Source organism: Amblyomma americanum, chromosome 1 (genome assembly GCF_052857255.1).
Source record: "Amblyomma americanum isolate KBUSLIRL-KWMA chromosome 1, ASM5285725v1, whole genome shotgun sequence".
In the NCBI taxonomy this organism is placed as follows: Eukaryota; Metazoa; Arthropoda; class Arachnida; order Ixodida; family Ixodidae; genus Amblyomma; species Amblyomma americanum.
Window position 1 is genome coordinate 164,734,902 of NC_135497.1, and position 20,619 is coordinate 164,755,520.

Genomic DNA, 20,619 nt, shown 5'->3' on the forward strand with positions numbered 1-20,619 from the left:
GGCCTGCATTCAGCGACCTCAACTCCCCCACAGCGTGCGATGCTTTTGAGGGCTGAGGCGGCGGGTCTGGCAAGAAAGTCCTAGCGCCGAGGAATCGGCAGCGTCGCTGTCACCGCCGAGCCACCGTCAGGACTGATGTGTAGCGACTGGTACGTGCGGGCATATTCAAATTCCGTAACAGTCCTCGTAAGGCTGGTTATGCTGCCCAGCGTCTTGGTACGTTGACGAAGAGAACACGCCGAGCGATGCATTTGCTAACGTGCAGGCGCGTTGAACATTGGCTGTATACATAGCTCTTTTTTCCTTGTCGCAGTTGCGTGCCGTTGCACGCACTTCGTCCGAGGAGGACTCAGAGAGGCACGTTAGAAGTCCTTTGTTGCTCCGCCCGTGTAAATCGAGGCGCATAACTAAACCATGCGGGCACGCAGAACGCATAGCCGCAATGCACCCCAAGACATACCGAAACTCACCTGGCCGCCTGTTGCGCCGCCACTGCAGGTTTTCTTTGATTTCCAGCATTCAGGTTGTCTTTTTTTTTCCGTCTTCCTCGCGTGATGAAAGTGCACTGGTGCTTTCAAAACAAAATCTATACACTTCAATATCGATCTAACACATTACCTTCACGCAAGTTTGTCAGCCTCAGAGATGTCTGGTGGCTTGTCTCCTATTTCATCATCACGCTTGTACTAGCGAGATGGACCTGTGGCGGTGATACCTGTATTTTAGTTCTGGCTGTTTTATACCTTACGAGAGATTTGTTTTCAGAAAGAGTTGTGTTTTTGTGTATAGGAGCTCGTATTCTATCGATACAAGCCAACTTGAATTTCTCCTCAGTGTCGCTTTAAGTGAGACGCGAATGATTAAACTGATAAAACATTATGAGACGACGCACTCCTAATGTAAATCGCTTTCATTTTTTAGTGAATAGTATTTTGGTGTTCATGTTTCTTTCCTTCCTCTCAGTCCTTCTCATTCTTTTCACTGGAGATAATTGGAATGAATGAATGAATGAATGAATGAATGAATGAATGAATGAATGAATGAGATTGTGGTGGTAATAACGACAGTGGCGAAATGAGGCTTTCGCATCTCTCTCTCCCCTCTCTGTGGTGCATCTTCTTTAACATCACCGTGTTAAGTGCAGCTTTCATTGCTTTTCTGAGAACATTCTAGTCTGGGTTTATATTTTGGTACGTTACACCTCCAGATAAGTGGCAAGTATCAGGAACAGAAAGCCCTCTTCCGACACAGTTCTTACTTTATTTTTGCTAGCCATAAATTGGCTACGACGAAGTAGCCGACACTACTATACAATCAAGCACGGTAGTGTAGGTAGTGTAGTCGTAGCCTTTGTTTTGCTCCTTCGTTACTGCCCACACTGGCGGGGCGCTCAAGCTCACTCCCCCCCTCCCCAACCACTATATGCACATCAGGACAACTCGACGCACCCCGCTGAAAACACTGCGGGTGATACAGGATAACACCCGTATATTAGGGGCTACTCACACATTCCGACTAGCCTCATTCCGTCCCTGCGTCCAATCTCAGCCCAAAACCGCCCTGTTTCATGAGGGAGCTGCAGGGACCTGCTAAATCAGGGGCAGGTGCACAAGAATATGTAGGTCTTTTGGAAAAGCACACTGAAAATTCTTCTGTGTACAAGAAAAAGTTTGTAGGTGTTATAGGGAAATGAGGCTGCCTACAACGTCTGCTATTATATTTATTGTATTGAAAGACATGCCTCAGTGGAGAGCTGTAGATTAACGTCGACCCCCCAGGGCTCATTGATGTGAACCGAAATCGCAGTACACGGTTGTTTTGCTTTTTGCCACCATCGAACTGCGACAGTAGTGACCGATATCGAACCCGCGACCTCATTATCAGTGCCAGAATGCCACTAATCCACCGGCGCGGTTAGATGACTATTGTCAAGCAGGACACGGAATGCGTGTACGTTGCAATAAGCTTTTCTGACTCTGTCCAATTCTCACCTTGTATGTTTCGGCGGTCTTCCTTAGCAAAACTTCGGTATACTCATGAACGCAAAATGTGAATGCTTCTTTCACCGCAAATTTCGACCGCTCGTTACCTTAAAAATCGTGTAGTCTTTTCACTACTTGTCAACTGAGAAAATACCCGCCACAGAGCCTGATTTCAGTGGAGAAGAAATGCAAAAACGACTCCGTGCCTAGGTTCCACCAAACTTTAAAGAACCCCTGCTGGTCGAATTAAATACGGAGCCCTGCACTGCCTCACAGCCGGGGGGGAAGGGGGGGGGGAGGCTTTTTTATTTGAAAATTTTAAACCGTATTTTTTTTTGTGGAGAGAGCCAAATATCATACGCATTCGTAACTATCCGGCTGCTATGTTAAAGGACGCACTGGACAGACACATCACCGACTCCTTTCGTTCGACATAGTAGCCGCCTAGATTCATGCATCTCATAAAATAATTGCACATGGTAAAAGTCAGTGCTATACACAGCGCGGTTTTGTGCTTGTTCAGATGCTTACATATATACCAGTGAAAAAATAAATACAAAAGAAACGCACGTGGCTCACCAGCGAGGTTTGGCTTGTCCGTTCCGCGTTCTTCCGACAAAGGTTCATGGCGCCCTTAGCGTGCTGACACCCGTGAAACTGAACCTGTGCCCGCAGCCTCAGTAGAGCGCGCAGCTGAACTTGCTGGAGGAGAAGCGGGCGCCGAGTGCCGGCGGAACCCGAGCGAGCTATGGACTAGTCTTTTCTCAGAGCCTTCCGCTATTCGAGGCCGCCGGGCAACATACTTCAATTGGGTATAAGCGGGAGAGGTCATTCCACTCGTTGACACTAATTCTGCGGACGCTTGAAGCCGAAGGCTCCATTAGTTGCAGCTGTACTGAAGCGTTAAGAAGGACACGAATTTGACTCATAATATTTAGGACAGGTCACAAGAGCGGCCATCAGCAAACCTTGGCAGAGAGCAAATAATAAAAAAGGACTGAAATTTAGTTTCATTTTTTTAAAAATCGCAGCCGTAGTAGTCGCGGCTAAAAACCTTCCTGGATCAGTTCCAGGAAGCCGCAGTATCCTTTTGTTTATCTACCTTGGACAGAGTCGGCGGAAACGCATTGTATGTCCGGGAAATGGCCGCACTACACCGGATAAAGGAATGTGAAAGCAACGTAAAATAACCTTCATGATGATGCCTACCAAAAAGTGCATTGCTGCTGCACGTGTGTCACAGCGATATTTTTATTACGTCGCATGGCAAGCGAGAGATCCATTCAGATAACACTAAGAAAGCACACTGCCAACTTGGACAAGTGTGGAAACCGGAACCTTTGGGTCCTTTTTTGTTCCGGTAGGACCTTGCGAAGGTCATAACAGCACTTTACCCTACCCAGTCCATGACAAGGAAACAGCATTATTTTTGGACCTTGACATATGGCAGTCGAGTTGATAGTTACACTCTGAAAGCAATCACGTTCTCACAAATTGGCGCCGCATGCATTTTTGTCTGGATCTCGTAAGAACGTTTACTTTTGAGCTGAGATGTTTGGTGGTAGGCTAAGAACTTTGTGCAATTGTAGTAAGGTATTGCCTTTCTGTGAATGACGTCGTGCTCGTGCATAGGAGTTTTACACGAACAGCATACAAGCGCAGCCGGCATGGATGCACAAACCGGGCAACACAATTCAATGTCAACCCATTAGCGAACGACTAACCCTTTCAGACGCTACGAACACATTTTTGTTTTGCTCACTGCGGACTGAACGTTTTTTTCTCAAAGCGTGTTACAGGTATTTTTTTTGTTTAAGACGAATTTGGTACGTTTCATATCGCACCAGGGGTGCTGTCTTGTGTCAGCTAGGGAACTCGATCAGTAAATAAGATTGCTTAAAACAGTGAGCTTTGTCAGCGGCACATCCTTCAGTATATTTATACGGACAGATGTTGTCCCCCGTAGTATTGTCACTTTATTCTGGCTTTCAAGCTTTACGATCATCTTAGAAGAGAAAAACATGTAATCGCACTGTATATATAACTCGAATGACCAGACAAAACATAGGAAAAGGAGGGGCTTATTTGACAAGCATTGCTGTTTTGGTGTTAAAATTTTAAACCACTGTGACACTTACTACAAAATTTTGCACACGCCTGTAGAAGATTGACAGTTGGTATTTTAGGTTCAAATCTAGTTGACTTTCTCAAGACCTTTTTAGAATATTTCGGATTTCTTTTTCAAGAGAAAGTGGGAAGTCTGAAGGTCTACGCCTCGGTCTCGACCACATGTCATGTGCTACTTTTTTTTTGCTAAGAATAGCCAGTGTTCTCTTACATTTGAGCCAGTTACGCACAAAGCTGTTAACTTCGGCTAGCAGCATCTTTTTTTCTCATGATACCTTCGCTTCATGCAGCCACGGCTGTTACGAAGAAAAAACTCGCAGGCAACTAAGCCAGGAATTTAAGGAATTGTTCAGTAGGCAACGTTGTAAAATTTACTGCGCAAGAGCATTTGAAATGTGGGCCACCGATTAATATTAAAGTTCGAAAAGGCTACACGAGCCTTCGGGTAGCGAACAGCGAAATTCGTGCCGAAAGAAACATTTGCATTGCGCGTTAATGAGTATCTATGTTTCGTTGAGGTATCATTGAATACCTGCTAACTTCCGGCAAGTTTTTTTTTTTTTTGCAGATAACCTTTTTCGCGCGTTACCTTAGATTTTTTAAGATAGTTGTTTTGCTCTTTATGCATTATTCGCTCTACCTAATGGCTGGACAACCGCCACTCCTCTGTGTGTGTATTTTTATTTCGCTTACCTCGTAATAAGTCTCGAGCTGATGCACATTTATAAAACCCTAACAGGTATGTGCATTCATGCGCACGCATGAATCAGACAAGATTGTTTTATAACAGCGTGAGCCTGTCGTATTTTAGAAATGACAGCGTAATTTTGACGGAAGTAAAACCTGTACAGTCGGCACTGGGACTCTCTCTATTGTTTTGGTTAAAGCAGAGAAACCCGAGGCCTCGACACGTTGTGTATCCTACATTCGGATACTCTTTCAACACCCTTCCCCGTGAATCTCGAGGGCGGTCGTAATTTTATGCGCGGTTTTCCAAGCACAAAACTGGCCTGCACCGGTTCTAGCCGACTAATTAAAAAGTTTCGAAGGAAGCCCGATATAATGAGTCGGCGATGCACCTGCTATCCCTAAGCATCCTGGTTCCCTCCGAGATGGAGAAGAAACAAAAGAAAATTAAGGCGCCATTTTTCGCGAATATTTTTATTGCTGCTGATAAAAAGGGAGGAGAAAAACATAAAAGCGTAGAGCGCGGTTACTTAAAGCACATGCTCGCCTAACGTTAATTAGAGAAAGAGAAGTTTTCAGGAGCCAGACGAAACAAAACACAGCCGCTTGGGAGGCAACTTAATTAAGGTGTTCGCGTGATGGAGAAACAGTTTTCCGCCGTCTGCGCACTGCCACATATGTTCGGAGGGAACGCAAAGCTCGGCTGTCCTCGGTGGGCAGAACTCGTCGCGGTGCGCCCGTGTGTTTGCAGCGTCGGCGCTCGCTTGCTTGCGGCGTTAAACACGGTCACCATTTCATTTGGCCGGCTGGGAAGAGGCGCGAACCTCCTCGACGATAACAGCTTCCGACACCCGGGCGAACATCTTGGGCGGAAGCTGCTCAGACGGAAGAGGGCGCTCCCTTTCCCCGCCTCATCTTTTAGGCCATAAAATGTCGCGAGGAGGTGAGAGAGAGAGAGGAAATAAGTAAAAGGAAAAAAAAATTGAACAGGAAAACTCTGGAAAGAACCGAGAAGGAAACAAAACAAAATGTGGCTGCTCCTGAGAGAACGAGATAAGAAGTGCGCTGCGCTCGAGGAAGGAGGGAGAGTGCGATGAAAACTCAAGACAGGGAGAGAGCGAGGGAGAGAGTGAGAGAGAAAAAAAAAGTAATGCGGCCGCTTTCTCGTCGGACGAAAGCTTCTTGACTTTGGCTGCGCCGAAACGCGCGCGGCCCCTGGACGCCGCGAAACACGCAGAAACGAGAAGTGGCCGCTATAAAACGAAGGTCTATACCGCTGAAAAGAGAAGGTCAAGGAAAGCAGGAGAAGACAGGCGGCCAGAGGGCAGGAGCGAACGCAAGAGATACAGCCAGACAACGAAGCGTCAGCGCTGGTGATCGCCCGTACAATGAATAGGGCAGCAAAGTTGCGGCGCATTATATACGGTGGCGGACTGGGATGATTCCGCCAACTTCCACGACGAACTCGAATCGCCGCTTGTTTATTATTATTTTTTTTTGCGGCGTTTTATTTTTTGTTTTTGTTTTTGTGGGGGAGGAGCGGCGGCATTTCTGCCGAGAAATGCCATCATGCACGCATCACTCGGAAGGAATGAGCCAAAACTGGGGAAAGAAGAAGCGCTGATGACCTTTTGTCGCGGTACGCTGAAAAGCGTGGCCCATCCGCCTAAATGGGAAGCGCTTTTGTGACTGGCGGAGGACGACTCGCCCCGAGTGGAGGCATATGCCTCACGGAGACTGAGCCGGCGCATCCGAGAGAGTTGAAGCGGCCAGCGGAAACACAATGCCTCCGTACACGTTTGCGGCGTGCAGGGCTCTTTGTCAGCTTCGCCCCTGTAGTGGTTTCAAATATTCGAGGCATAAGCTAAATGGAAGGGTATTATTTCCCAGTATATCAGCTGTGTTTCAGATGCGAGGCAACTATCCAGGCTGTAAGATAAGCCTCGCGAAAACGATTCATGTAACAAACCAGATGCGGCGCCTTGAGCGCTTCGGCAGACAAAACTTACTGCCGTAAGCGATATTCCTCTTGTCTCAGAAGATACGGCAGGTGCAGAACCATAGGTGTACGCCCAACTTATGTAATACTCGTTCCGTGAGTACACACACACACACACACACACACACACACACACACACATATATATATATATATATATATATATATATATATATATATATATATATATATATATATATATATATATATATATATATATATATATATATATATATATATATATATATATATATATATATATATATATATATATATCAGTGAACCCAAACACTCGTTGATGAGGGATGCTACGGGAGGATGTATACTGTTGACAGAAATATCGCTGCAGTTTCATTCTCAAAACTGTGCCACGGCTATGGCTTACTTTTCTCCGTTATTTTTTTATTTTGTCAATAATATGTGCAGGGTCACAAATCCCTTACAAAAAACAAGTCGGTTAAAGACTAAGGCGAGAAATTGTGAAGTTCCCGTGTCGCGTCTCAATGCGAAAACGCCCGGTCAAGCTTTTGTGCTAGCTTTTTCTTTTATTCGCACTGGCCGATAAGGAAAGGTAGGTGCCTGCCTGATTGTCGCGCCTGGTACTCCTTTCCACAGGGATGAACGGAAATTCAAAAACACTGATAACATATAAATAACACTGCGTAGCTACAAGAAGCAGCATGTATAGTATACAAATTACCTGTGGCACGGGCTCAGATGCTTTGCGAATATCTGGATAACTACTAAGTTACTGCAGAGGCCTATCAACCATTCCGTAAAGTCAGTTACATCAATTATGTACGCTTGTATGGATCAGTAAAAGTCGCCACAGCTCGCACCCTATGGGTACAAGAATCGTACCTGCATTCAAAACGACAAAGACAACATTCATCGATCCGATACCGCGTGGTATTGAGTCAAATGGGCGTGGCTCTCAACTGGCAGCACTGCTAGAAATAAAATCCCGAGGGGACAGGAAATTGCAGAAAAGAAAATTGAATAAGACATGAGCATGAAGGCAGTAAAATTACGGTAGCAGAAAGCAACTATTGCTGTTCGCTTAAATGTCGCGTTGGGAAGACTTGCGCTCCACAACCCGCTTCCCCTCTTCCCGAGCATCAGATGCCTCAAAACCATTCTTTGAAAAGAAACCAGTGACCTGTAAGGAGGCTCATTTCGCACATTTTAAAGCCGCGCCCCTATAGCTATGCGCGGAGGCGGAACGCGAAAAATGGGACAGCTTCGTGATAGCCGACACATGGAAAAGCAAAGTAACACGGGACAAGAAGTAGCTTAGCTTTGAACAGTGTGCGAAGATCGTGCAACGCATCGTCAGTCATACAAAAAGAGAAGAAACTGGTACACTTCATGACATTGAAAATAGCGCTGTGTTGCTGGCGCTCGCTTGGCGGAAGGTGGAGTACGTCTGGTTTCATTCTAAGCTGATATATTGGCAAAAATTGCCTACGCAACTTTTAAACCACCGCAGATACGCGAAAAAAACTTCAATCACGCAGTTGTAGACGTTGAGGTAAAATTTTTAAATAGCAATGTTTGTGAAAGGCTGGCGCCACTCTGAACGTTTCTTTTTTTTTTCTCTCTTTCTCTCTCCCTCACTCTGAAAGAAAAAATCCGCAGATGATCACAAGGTTTCTTCTCATTCCAAGCTGATAGCTGCTCCGTCTTTTAGGTGCGCAATATCAGGGGACAGAGCACGCTGTACACACACCTAAGGCAAGCGGCAGTGAGAGAGAGAGAGAAAAGCACTTCCTTAAAGAACGACATTTTAAGCGCTCAAAATATCCTGGGCACGAATCAGCAAAGCATGCTGGTTCATCCAGTCGGTCCGGCGCAAGCCAGTGTACTCCAGGTGGGAAGGGGGAGGGGGGGGAGATGGAAGCTGCTGAAAAAGACAACAGAAGCGCATCGTTTCTTGCGACAAATCTCCTGCGGCGAGAGCCATTGGTCCTAGTGCGGATCAGAGTAAAGGAAGCGAGCACTATGTACTGGGATTGGAGTTGTCGCTGCATTTATTGCACTGCGGCAGTATTGGGAACAGCGTGTGCTAGCGCATCGATGTGTTTGAAGATGCCCTCACAGGAATTCAATACAGCATGAACCACATCGACAGCATTATTACTCATAATAATAGTGAAAATGAATTTTCCAACTCCATATACTTACGAGCAGCGTATAGGTAGAGACTTGGAGTGTTTTGTTATGTTACTGTACGCATGATACCAGCCATGCTCTTTTGGCGCTATTGGGAAAACACTCGTTTCAAGGCGCCCTGTATATATTGTTTGCCCCGCAGATGGCGGCCGTGGGCGTCGTACTGCGTGATGCATTCGCCGCAGGCAAATTGCCCACGACTTGGTACGCCACGCCGAACTTTCATGCCACGGGGTCTGTGTGCGCTGTTTCGCAGCCAGCAAATCTTTTGTTGCTCTTAAATTCGGCAGTACGGGAAAACTCGCTTGCGGATGAAATGCCTGGGGCCGCTTCCACTGTCCTTTGCTTGAGGGCACAAGTATATAACTGCAAAAGCAACTGCAAACGCCTGTAAAACGAAAACATTGGAACGCATTTCGGCTTGGCCTAACAGGCACGTGACTGTTGTTTTAAAAGACTGCGCCGGGAGCGGATGCACTTATTTCTGCTCCCCACCGAACGCTGATGAAGCTGCACCGCAGCAACGGTGGGTTTTCCAATTGTGCGCCGGGCGCCGGCCGGGTCGGAGGGTTTCTTGGACTCCCAGCTGTTTTTCAAACCGATCAAGCAAGAAGCGCGGCATCGGTAGCCGGGTGCTGCGCAGCCCGCCTCACCAGCCTCGCGTCGAGGTGTCGGGACGGGGGACATTGGCGTTTATCCGAAGGGCAGCGACCGGGCCTGTCACACGGCGACACAAGAACGCCAGGAAGCTCCCGAGGGCGGCGGCTCTCACGTCCAAGGGTCGCACCATTACGCCTGGTATTCCGTGACTTTCAATAAATCACGCTGCGTCCGACGGAATAAGGCGCTCGTTCTGCCCGCATATATGAATAACAGAAAGGACACGCGGAAATGCGTCAGCCCATTAACGTCACGCGCTTGCCCCTGTTACCCGAAACGGAGCGATAAACGGCCTCGAGGAGGGAAAGGGAGAAGAGATGCGGATCTCTGGGGGCTGTCGAGATTCGTTACTTTCTCCGGCGCGTCAACATAAACAAGCCGTAAACACAGCCGCCTATTCTCGCGCTAAGTACAAATAAGCGGCGCCCGGCGGCGGCCAGCAGCAAGAGCGGCGAACGCATTCACCGTAAAGCATGTCAAAACAGGTTTGGGAGCGAGCGATAAGCTAGTGGCGACGCCTGGCGCCAGACAACGCTGATTACAAAATCAATGCGCAACGCTAATAAAGACACCGTCGTGAGCTTGCTATTGGTTGCATATCTGATCCTTAAGTCTGAAATATTATTAAAGCTCCAGGGCAAACATCGCCCACAGCGTGCAGCGAAAATTTTCGAAGTACGGGAAACGTTAAGCTGTCAGGCCCCCGTTGTCAAAAGAAAAGAAGTTCGCAGACAACTCTCATTACATTGGAGCGGCAATAACAAAAAAAAAAAATCAGTAACGTGATTTGACCACGGGGGTTTGCGAGGCGCGGTTGGCTGCGAGAATCACATAGAGCAGGAAGTCTTCAATACCGGAAGCATTGCGACGGCTTTGTGTTGCCTCGAATAATGCCGGGAGTGCAATTTTCAGAGAACGTCAAAGGCAAGCGATTGATGGAGATTTTTGGTAGCCTTAATTGTGAGAAATTGCCCGCAACAAGAAGATTACCGAAGCGGCTGTTGAATAAAATTTTCTGGACGTGTATGTGTGCCCACTGCCCACACGCAGTGCTGTGGTGTGTGCTGCGGTACCACAGGAGAGAACGCTTTCACTCTTTTGAGCATCCAGTTTTAAATCTAAACAAGTTATGGCCTGCCATGCAAAAAAAGAAGACTAGGGCTTGAGCGCACGTGAAGAGTTTTAGAAACGTAGCTGTATATTCTGAACCGGGATTAGAGGTCTTATTTAGTACAAGTCATCGGCCGCTTTTCAGCAGCTATGAAACGGTACCGTGTTTTTACCTTATAGCAAGCTTGGGATTATTTGCAAGTTCACCTGTGCGTGCAGATGTTTCCGATCGCCACCCTGAAAACCCGTAAAACACAAGTAGCTGCTGCAAATTAATTGCAAGAGACTAACAATTTAAATTGTAGCTCCGGGAGTCTTTCTGAGTTTCATTTGTTTTAACTAAACTTATGCAATAAATTCACGCTGTCCTGCTCAAACTCTGCGAATCCATGCTGTGCTCTACTTGCGTGGCAGTCAGTTTCAGTGGAGCCCACATCCTGGCCCTTCTCTCAGTCATTTCCACTGGCAACCGTGTTTTTGCTATGTCGCAAAAATGAACCGCCAGTTGTTGCTCACTGCTCGCTTTATAAACAAAAACAAAGTCTGGCATATTTTCGGTAATCATTGTTTGCATCGCTAGCCCAGCCTTTCAACGCGCCATGAACAGTTGAATGCTGAATGGCGAGTTAAAGATGTGAATGCTACCTCATGGAAAGCCCTCCTTCAAATGCCCAACCCAGTTCTGGTTAATATTTCGGTCAATATTTTTTTATGGGTCATATTACATCTGCTTAATATACTAAACAACGTCCTACTGCTACCAAGAGAGCCAATTGCAGGAATCCTTTTCGCAAAACTGGAACATTATGACATAACGCAGTCCACCGCTGAACCTTATCATATTATATGTAGGCTGGAGATCTGAGTACGTACAAATTGACTGCTACAGCTTCGACATACTCGCAAAACAAAAGGAGTGCCTCAGGGCATAATTCTGGGTCCCTTGCTCTTCAACTTATATGCAAACGATATTCCTAACTTGTACAACAAAGCGACTTCCGTCACATACGCGGACGACACAACCCTTTTCTTTAGCTCCGATAACATCCAATCACTTACTGACACTGCAAACCAAGCTCTATCCACCTTAGAAACTTGGTCACTGAACAATTCTCTAAAATCATTAAGAAAAAAAACTGCTCCTTTACTTTTATACCCCAACGGAAAGCGCATGCTAAATCCGCCCCCCCCCCAATTTATTTAGGTCATGATACTATCAGATACGTAGATAGATTCTAATCTCTTGGCACTCTGTTTACATCGACAATGACATGGGATGCCCTTGTATAAGCTCTCTTACCCTTTATCGATCTACTGGAATTGTCTATCGCCTTAACAATGTTTTACCTTTGCAGGTCAGGATGAATCTGTATTACGAGTTTTTTATTTTCTTTAAGTTACTGTTTTCTGGTGTGGGGAAAGACGACTGGGACGAATATTAACAAACTTTCTATTCACAAAAAAAGAATGCTGCGTGCTGTTGCCAATTTACCTTACGATTCACCGATCACGCCAATTTTCCACGAGAACAGGATTGTGTCCGTGAGACACTTGTTCGATTACAGGTTTGCATGCTTTTATAAGCGAACAATATCCAAAGATGACACCTACATTTTCTAATCTTGTTACACTTACACCTCGCTAATCTTCATATGGCATTAGAAACTGTGGCTCGTATGCAACCCCACAAATCAGAACCAAGTATGGTTTCATGATGCTCGGGTCTATCTTGCCTCGGTTTCTAGACACATCTTTGTGTAATGAACTTAGCACCATGTCACTGTCTTCAATTCGTAACCTGTATATCTAACTGCACTGTTAACTAAAACATTGTTTTTGCTTGAAATCACCATGCTCCAAATGCTGTTTGTGATAGAGTGTGCTCTCTAATTTTTCTATTTCTACAGTAGCAACTGGTATTATCAATATATGACACGTTCGTCTTTATGTTGCTTTCATTGCGAGTTATTTTGTACCGATTGTTGTTTCAATTTTCTACTCGTGAATGCTCATACGTCAGTCAATGTATATGTATTTTTTTGTGCAACATGTGCAGCTGCCAACATTCAGGGGCGGCGAGGCTTGTCAAGCAGTGGTGGAACATTGCTTTTTTCTTGCCGTCCCCGGTTTTTTTGTATTGCGCGAAAAACTGGAATAAAAAAATGAAATTAAATTAGAAATGAAAACGAGACACTAAGAAGTTGAAAGAAACCCTCAGAGTTGCCTTTTAAAGCGTTTTCACCGCTCAACTTATCTTCGTATTGCCAATTAACTGTCTAGTCTCAGCCTTCACTGAGCTAAATGAGTGACCCTAGTAACTGGAATGACACCTCGCGATTCCAAGAGCTTCTAGAGTCTTCGACTTGAAAATTGAAAATTTATTATGGGGGAAAGGAAATGGCGCAGTATCTGTCTCACATATCGGCGGACACCTGAACCGCGCCGTAAGGGGAGGGATAAATGAGGAACTAAGAAAAGAAAGGAAGAAAGAGGTGCCGTAGTGGAGGGCTCTGGAATAATTTCTACCGCCTGGGGATCGTTAACGTGCACTCTCATCGCACAGCACACGGGCGCGTTTTGCGTTTCGCCTCCATCGAAACGCGGCCGCCGCGGTCGGGTTCGAACCCGGGTACTCCAGATCAGTTACACAGCGCCCTTAAGCAACTCTCCTTAAGCAAAACAGGGCCAAAACGGAAAGTAACTTGGAAGGACTTAGCTGTAGGCCAGTTGGTAGGGCATCGTGAGGAGCAAAACCGCAATACAGGACGGGCCTGAGGCAGGCGACAACACAAGGCGGTACTGACAACCGAACATTTATTGAAAAAAAAAACAGCAGAGCTTATATGGACCAGTCGTGTGTGTAATCTGGCAGGCAATCGTAAAATGAAGATGAAGCATGAGAAAACAGTTCAAGACATCGTGAGGAGCTCACTGTTAAGATCTGTGGCCGAATCGTTACTCAAAAAGCTTCGCCAGAAGGCGAAAAAAGGCACCTTTTCCCATGAGCCAGCTAGCCGAAATAATTATGTGGTCTTACCATGTCTTCATAATATTTCCCACAATATTAAGAAGATATCAGGCAGATTTGGCGTTGACGTGGTCATGTCTGCGCCCTGCAAGTTTTCAAAACTCTTCAATTTGGTGCGGAAAGAGACTTTAACGCCTGTAGTTTGTGCCATGAAGCATTCGAAGAAGTATGTTTCATGCGCCACGGGGGTGGTCTATAAGATTCCCCTCAGCTGTGGCCGATTTTATATCGGCCAAATTGGCAGGTGTTTAAACATTCGTTTGCAAGAGCATGCGCGTTCGTTGAGTAGGCACGGAAGACCTGCCCTGCCCATTCACTGTCGCAGTTGTAAAGGCTGTTGTCCTAAGCTGAACGGCATAGAGATCATAGGAAGAAGACAGGGGCAGTTGGAGGAGGAAATTGTCGAGGCTGTTGCCATCCTGGGATCGGAGTCAGTTAAGTGGGCCAGCCCGGCTTCCGTGTCTATTTTTCAGAAACAATTAGCGCTTCTTTCAGTGTTTCACTAGGTTGTTTATGTTTGGTTTTGCCATCCTTGCTCGGTTTCCTTCCCTTCGCAGTACCGATTGTTTTCGTCATGGCTGCCATTGAGCTGTTTTCTCATGCTTCATCTTCATTTTACGATTGTTTGCCAGAGTACACGCACGACTGATCCATATAAGCTGTAATGTTCTTCAATAATGACATCCTAGTCGAAATCAAGAGAAAGAAATGGGCTTGGGCAGGGCATGTAATGCGAAGGCAAGATAACCGCTGGTCCTTAAGGGTAACGGAGTGGGTTCCAAGAGAAAGTAAGCGTAGCAGGGGGCGGCAGAAGGTTGGGTGGGCGGATGGGATTAAGAAGTTTGCAGGCAAAGGGTGGATGCAGCTGGCAAAGGATAGGGTTAATTGGAGAGACATGGGAGAGGCCTTTGCCCTGCAGTGGGTGTAGTAAGGCTGATGATGATGATGTTCTTCAATAAATTTTCAATATTCAGCACTGACCTGTGTTGTCGCCTGCCTCAGTCCCATCCTGATTTGCGGTTTTGCTCCTCACACACAAAAAAAAGTTCGCTTCGATTTTTATTGTTGGGCTTGGTGGCAGCGGCAACAAGAGAACGCTTAGCCCATGCTTGTTTCTTACGCAGTGCCTGGGATGCGCCATCGTATCGCTGTTCTTCGGCCAACATGCGCTGCATGGCGCGAGCATTGCAGCGACTGCAGCTTCGCCTTTGCTCAGCAAAGAGCACGTGGATGCAGGAACGCTTCTTCGCTCGGACTGTCCTATCGCCCCCGTGTGCGATGAGGAAGATATGTCCGTCTGCATGGCCCCCGACAGTTACGCTCCATGCTGGTCCGTCGTCATCATCGATCACCCAATCGCAGCCGGCAGTAGTCCAGTGACGTCATCTCTCATGGATATAAAAGCACTGGATTTGGACCTCACCTTCAGTGGGCTTGGTGACAGCGGTAATAACAGAATGCTTAGCCGATGCTTGTTTCTTACGCCGGTATGTTACCTTCCTCATGCGTATTATGTCCGATCCGACGACCGGCACTTGCTGCTGTTATCTTGCCCACGTAATCTTGTGTCACTTTCACATGCCCTATTTTGTCTGAGTCGCCTTTTGTTAAGTGGCGATGTTGAGCTTAACCCTGGGCCCGCTGGAAAAAATAACTCTTCGGCCAGTTTAGGTGATAAGCCTATAGTGGTGGTTCTTCCGGCCCTGCACCAAGCGATGTTCTAGCCGTTGTTGGTGTTGATACTGCCGAGAATACCTCAATTGTTTCCATGTTTTCGCAATTGCTTGAAACTCAGAACAAAATTGCTCGTGATGTATCTGATATCAAGGCACCATTTTCGGCACGTTTTGACGCTTTGGAATCTCGCATATCAGCGCTAGAATCATTGTCCTGTGGTCAAGGCCGTGAAGAGCCGCGTTCTGAATTTTGTATAACAAATGGTACAATTGCAAACTTAATTAGTAAGGTGGATGACTTGGAAAACCGCTCGCGACGTAATAACATCGTAGTTCATGGCCAGGCTGAGGAAGAAGAGGGAACCAACGACACTTTGCTTGCCAATGTTCCTGAGTTCCTTACGGAAAAACTAAGTATTGAATGCCCTCAGATCGAACGTTGCCACAGGATAGGCAAAAGGCGCAACGGTCGGGTTCGTCCATTTGTTCTGAGGCTCCTTGATTTTCGGGAAAAAATCAGTGTAATGAAGAATGTGTCTAAACTAAAAGGGTCTAAAGTTTACATTATGGAGGATTTCTCGCTTAGGGTGCGCTCTGTTCGACAAACACTGTGGAACGCCTCGGCTTCCTTTCGCAGTAACGGTTCACGGGTGTGGCTGCATTTCGACCATTTGTTTATTGATAACGTTCGATACGATTGGGACCATGCTTCAAATTGCTTGGTTAAGCTGTCTGGTACCCCAATTAATCCGGATAATCCTTGTGTACAAAATGTGTCTCCATCGTTAAAACATTAAGTTGGGCTAGTTGGTAACGGCTTAAAGGAATCGTATTCTTAGGGCATGGACTGTGTACTAGCTAGAAAGAAGCCTGCTAAGAGCACTGCACAAATACTACGAAGCACAATCGAATATCTAAAGAACAAAGAGCTTGCTTTGCTAACAGCTGATAAAGAAGGGGGATTTGTAGTACTGCCAAATGATATGTTTCTGAAAAAAGCGAAAGAGGCTATATGTAAGACTTCGATCCATTCGAAAAGAGAGTTGCGAAATTAAAGAAAGAAGGCTTGGTTTTATGTGAGGAGCTAAACTTGGTTGCGCTGAAAATACAGGTGGACAGGGCTGAGGAGAATAGTTTAAGAATCTTTTTTTCAGTTAAAACACATCAGCAAGGACTGCCCTTTCGAGCCATTGTTTCTGAGCAGGGATCCTGGCAAGGGTTGCTTTCAAGGTTCATTCAAAAACAACTTAAGCTTCTAACAGTAGTTGATCCCTTTAGGGTCAGGAATGCGATGGAAGTGGTTGATTACCTAAAAGAGCAGCACGAAACACCATGTGGTAACTTTGCATTCTCTATTGACATAGTAGATTTGTTCTACAGCATTCCGCAGCCACAACTAATCGATGCTGTCCGTGACCTCATAGAAAACGGGGGCGCGGTAGACTTCCAGAACACTTGTGGTTTGTCAGTAAACAGTTTTTTGGAATTGCTATCCTTTTATTTGAAAGCAACTGTGGTGTGTTTCAGAGATGACTATTTTATTCAGAAGGATGGAATATGTATCGGGTCTTGTTTAGCGCCTATGCTTAGTGATATATTCTTAGCCCACTGTGACAAGCGCATTGCTAAGGGTTTAGATAAGAGTGTTGTGAAATGTTTCAGACATGCAGACGATTATCTGGTGATTGTAAAGTTGAATAGCCTCCAGGAATGTGCCTCTTCTGTATCTGGTATTTTAGATGTTTTTCACAGATGTGCAGATGGGCTTAGGTTCACTCATGAACTTCCAGTGAATGGCACTATCCAGTTTCTAGAACTGTCCCTATGCATCACGGGTGAGCGTACGTGCTGGGCATATAAGCCGAGATCCAAAAAACAGGTTTTAAATTATGCTTCGGCTCATTCGAAGGTAGTGAAGCGTGGCATTGTGATGAACAGCCTGCGTGCGGCTCTGCAGAAGTCGTGCCCGCATAACATGGAGGCCAGTCTGCAAGAGCAGGTTGACCGTTTGGACAAGGCGGACTACCCTCTAGAATCGGTTAATGCGGTGGTCGAAGCTTTACTACGGGCGCTTGGTGGTGCCAAAGTGAAGGCAGGTGAAGAAAGGCTTGAGCGGCGGGTCGCAATCCCGTACGTCCACAGCCTATCCCACCGCCTCAAAAAAGTTGCCCAGAAGTGTGGTGATGGTGTTCTGTTGACAGCCCCTGAAAAGCTAGTAAGATTATGTTCAGCAGTCACAGAAACGAAGAAGCCGTGTTGCAGCAAAAAGCACCAATTGAAGTTTGTAACCTGCCGAACGGGAGTGGTGTACACCATTCCACTTACCTGTGGCAAGGTATATATAGGCCAGACCGGAAGGTGTGTCAACGACAGGATTAGAGAGCATAGAAGGGATGTTTCGTCACAGGCCGGTGGAGCTGAATTGGTGAAGCATTGCAGAAGTTGTAAAGGCTGTATCCCAGTATATGACGCTACGTCTGTGATGCATGTGGGAGCCGACAAAAAAGAAAGGGAAATTATCGAAGCCTTTCGTATTCAAGAAGCGGGTGACATGTGTGTAAGCACTCCCTCCCTGGCGTTGGCAGAAAAAGAGATTGTTTATCTGCGCAACCGTATGCCTTGCAGGAGAGGGGAGGGCGTAGTTAGACCTGATGCGGATGACGAGGCACCTGCGTGTGCTCAGTGATACATATTTTTGTCGTACAAGTGTCCAATAAAGGCAGTTGAAGTCTAGCGGGTGTCCTGTGTGTGTGTGTAGCTGGGTGTTGTGTCTGTTTCTTACCGCTAAGAATATGATTCCTTTAAGTGTCTCCATCGTCTTCGCCAAAAGCTGGTCCGTCAACTTCCTCGCAGTCTTTCCCGCCATCTATACCTTTCGAATGAGTTGCTTATAACTCTGTGGAAAGTCTGACCCTCTTGAATAATTATGTACGAAGCGTCATCAATAAATCTGTCAGTCTACTCTCGCTCATTTCTGTCTATTAACCTCATATTGTTGGCATGACTGAAACTTGGCTGCATGATTGCGTCCACGACTGTGAATTCACTCCACCTGGTTATACTGCATTTCGTGCAGATAGGCAGACGGGCAGAGGAAGGGGCGTTGCTCTGCTTGTCTGATCAGACCTTAAGGTTAGTCTTTTGCCTAGTCCCCCGGATACGGAATATGTTTGGTGCAGAATCATTTTCCCAAAGTGCTCCATCGTTATCTGTACCTTCTATCGCCCACCTGCCTCTCCTATCGTCAACTTGCTTAATCTGTATCAGTTCATGTTTGAAAAGAATTTTGCTGCGTCCAGCCTCGTGTGTACGAACGATTTTAATGCCCCTGGCATTCATTGGCCATCCCTAGGTGCTACTGGTAAGGACATTTCAGTTTGCACTGAGCTTCTGAATATTTGTACAACCTATGGTCTTTCACAAATTGTCGATGCTGCAACTCGAAATGACACATTGCTAGACCTAGTATATTAGAGAGAGACGGGCTAGTTGGTGACTATTAGTAGAGTGCATCTTGAAACCGCGCAAAAAAAGAAAAGACAAGCGCTCTGTCCTGTTGGTTTCTTCTTCGTCCCTTGTCTTTTCTTTTTTTTTTGCGCGGTTTCAAGATGCACTCTACTAGATCTAGTGTTCCTAAGTTCCGATCTTGCAGCGAAAGGTTACAAATGTGAAATAATAGACGGTATCTCGGATCATAAAGCAGTCCTAGTTTCGATTACTTGTCCCATTCATAAGCCGCGATATGCCTTCACGTCCTTTCCAGATTTCAATAGTGCCGATCATTTTTCTGTCTTGCTGATCATTTCGATGAATTTTCAGTGCTTAGTCAAACAAGTGACGTTGACACTTTAGCTGCTTTTTTTAGAATACTGTTAAAACCTGCATTAATCGTTTTGTACCTTTTAAAACTAAAAAGAAAAGCTTAAACACTCCCTGGATTAACCGGGATATATTGTATCTCTCACGTCGGTTAAAAAGGTTAAGATCATCGAGATCATGTTCTAAACCTGAAAGCATTGCCCAGTTTAACAAAGCGAAAGAAGAGCTTCGTGTTTTGACAAATTCTGTTAAAGATTTTTATTTTCGTGTTCAACTCCAAAAGTTATTGATCAGCAACCCAAAAAAAATTTGGTCGTCCACAATCCTTCCTAAGGATGCTCCATCGAATTCCTTTTTTGTTAACGATCAGTTAATTCAGAATCCTAAGACCATTTAAGATGCTTTTAACTCACTCTTTCAGTCTGTTTTTGAACATGACAATTTAGTCACTCCATCATTCCTTTATGCCGAATCATCTTAAATTGAAGATGTAACAGTTTCCTGGAGGGTGTTATCAATATGATACTGAAATTGGATGTGAAGAAATCAAGCGGGCCTGATGAAATCCCCAATGCATTCCTGGTTGGATACTCATTATGAACATATCGTTACCTACATGTTCTTTTTATTAAATCTCTTAGTTCTCGTACTGTCCCCAAGTCCTGGAAATTGGCAAAAATTCTGCCGTTATTTAAATCGGGCAATAAGCAGCATCTTGAAAACTACAGGCCTATCTCGCTTACGTCGTTATTCTATAAAATGCTTGAGCATACCATCCATACACACATCGTACAGTTTCTTGAATCGAATAACATTCTATATAATGTTCAGCATGGTTTCAGGCGAGGTTTTGCACATCTACCCGACTATTCGTGCACGACATTGCTCATAATCTGTACTGTGGTTGTCAAATTGAAGTTCTTTTCATTGACTTTTCAAAGGCATTTGACACACTTATTCATTCTATGTTAATGTTCAAATTAAATCTTATAATGAAGAATTCAACCTTAGTGACCTGGATCTCAAATTTCCTCTCTGAGCGCTTACAGTTCGTTAACTACAGCTCAGCCCAGTTTTTCGTCACCCCCGTAACATCTGGTGTGCCACAAGGCTCTGTCTTAGGACCTTTACTGTTTCTATTATATATAAATTATCTCCCTTGTAAATCACCTCGAAAATTCGCATGTACGCTGATGACTGCGTCTTATATGACATCATTAGCTCTTCAGATGATCATTCTCGCATTAATGAATCATTTTCTAGCTTCTGTAGGTGGTGTGAAAGTTGGAGTCGGCAGATGAATATTAACTTTTTTAAAAATGTTGTCATGACATTCAGCAATAGTTCTTCTTCGTCGGT

At 45.5% G+C, this 20,619-nt stretch overlaps 1 protein-coding gene across 4 annotated transcripts in view; it reads right to left on the reverse strand.

The window, feature by feature from the left end:
• The window catches only part of LOC144114112 (prolyl endopeptidase FAP-like), a 377,138-nt gene that overhangs the window by 233,067 nt on the left and 123,452 nt on the right, over positions 1–20,619 (reverse strand). Inside the window, exon 1 of one of the 4 annotated variants that reach the window (XM_077647613.1) lies at positions 2,562–2,624. The exons of the other annotated variants lie outside the window; for them this stretch is intronic. Within the exon in view, the coding sequence (XP_077503739.1) occupies positions 2,562–2,609 (48 nt within the window). The 5' untranslated portion in view covers positions 2,610–2,624. Of the gene's footprint in view, positions 1–2,561; positions 2,625–20,619 lie in introns of those variants that run through there. 4 annotated transcript variants of the gene reach the window in all.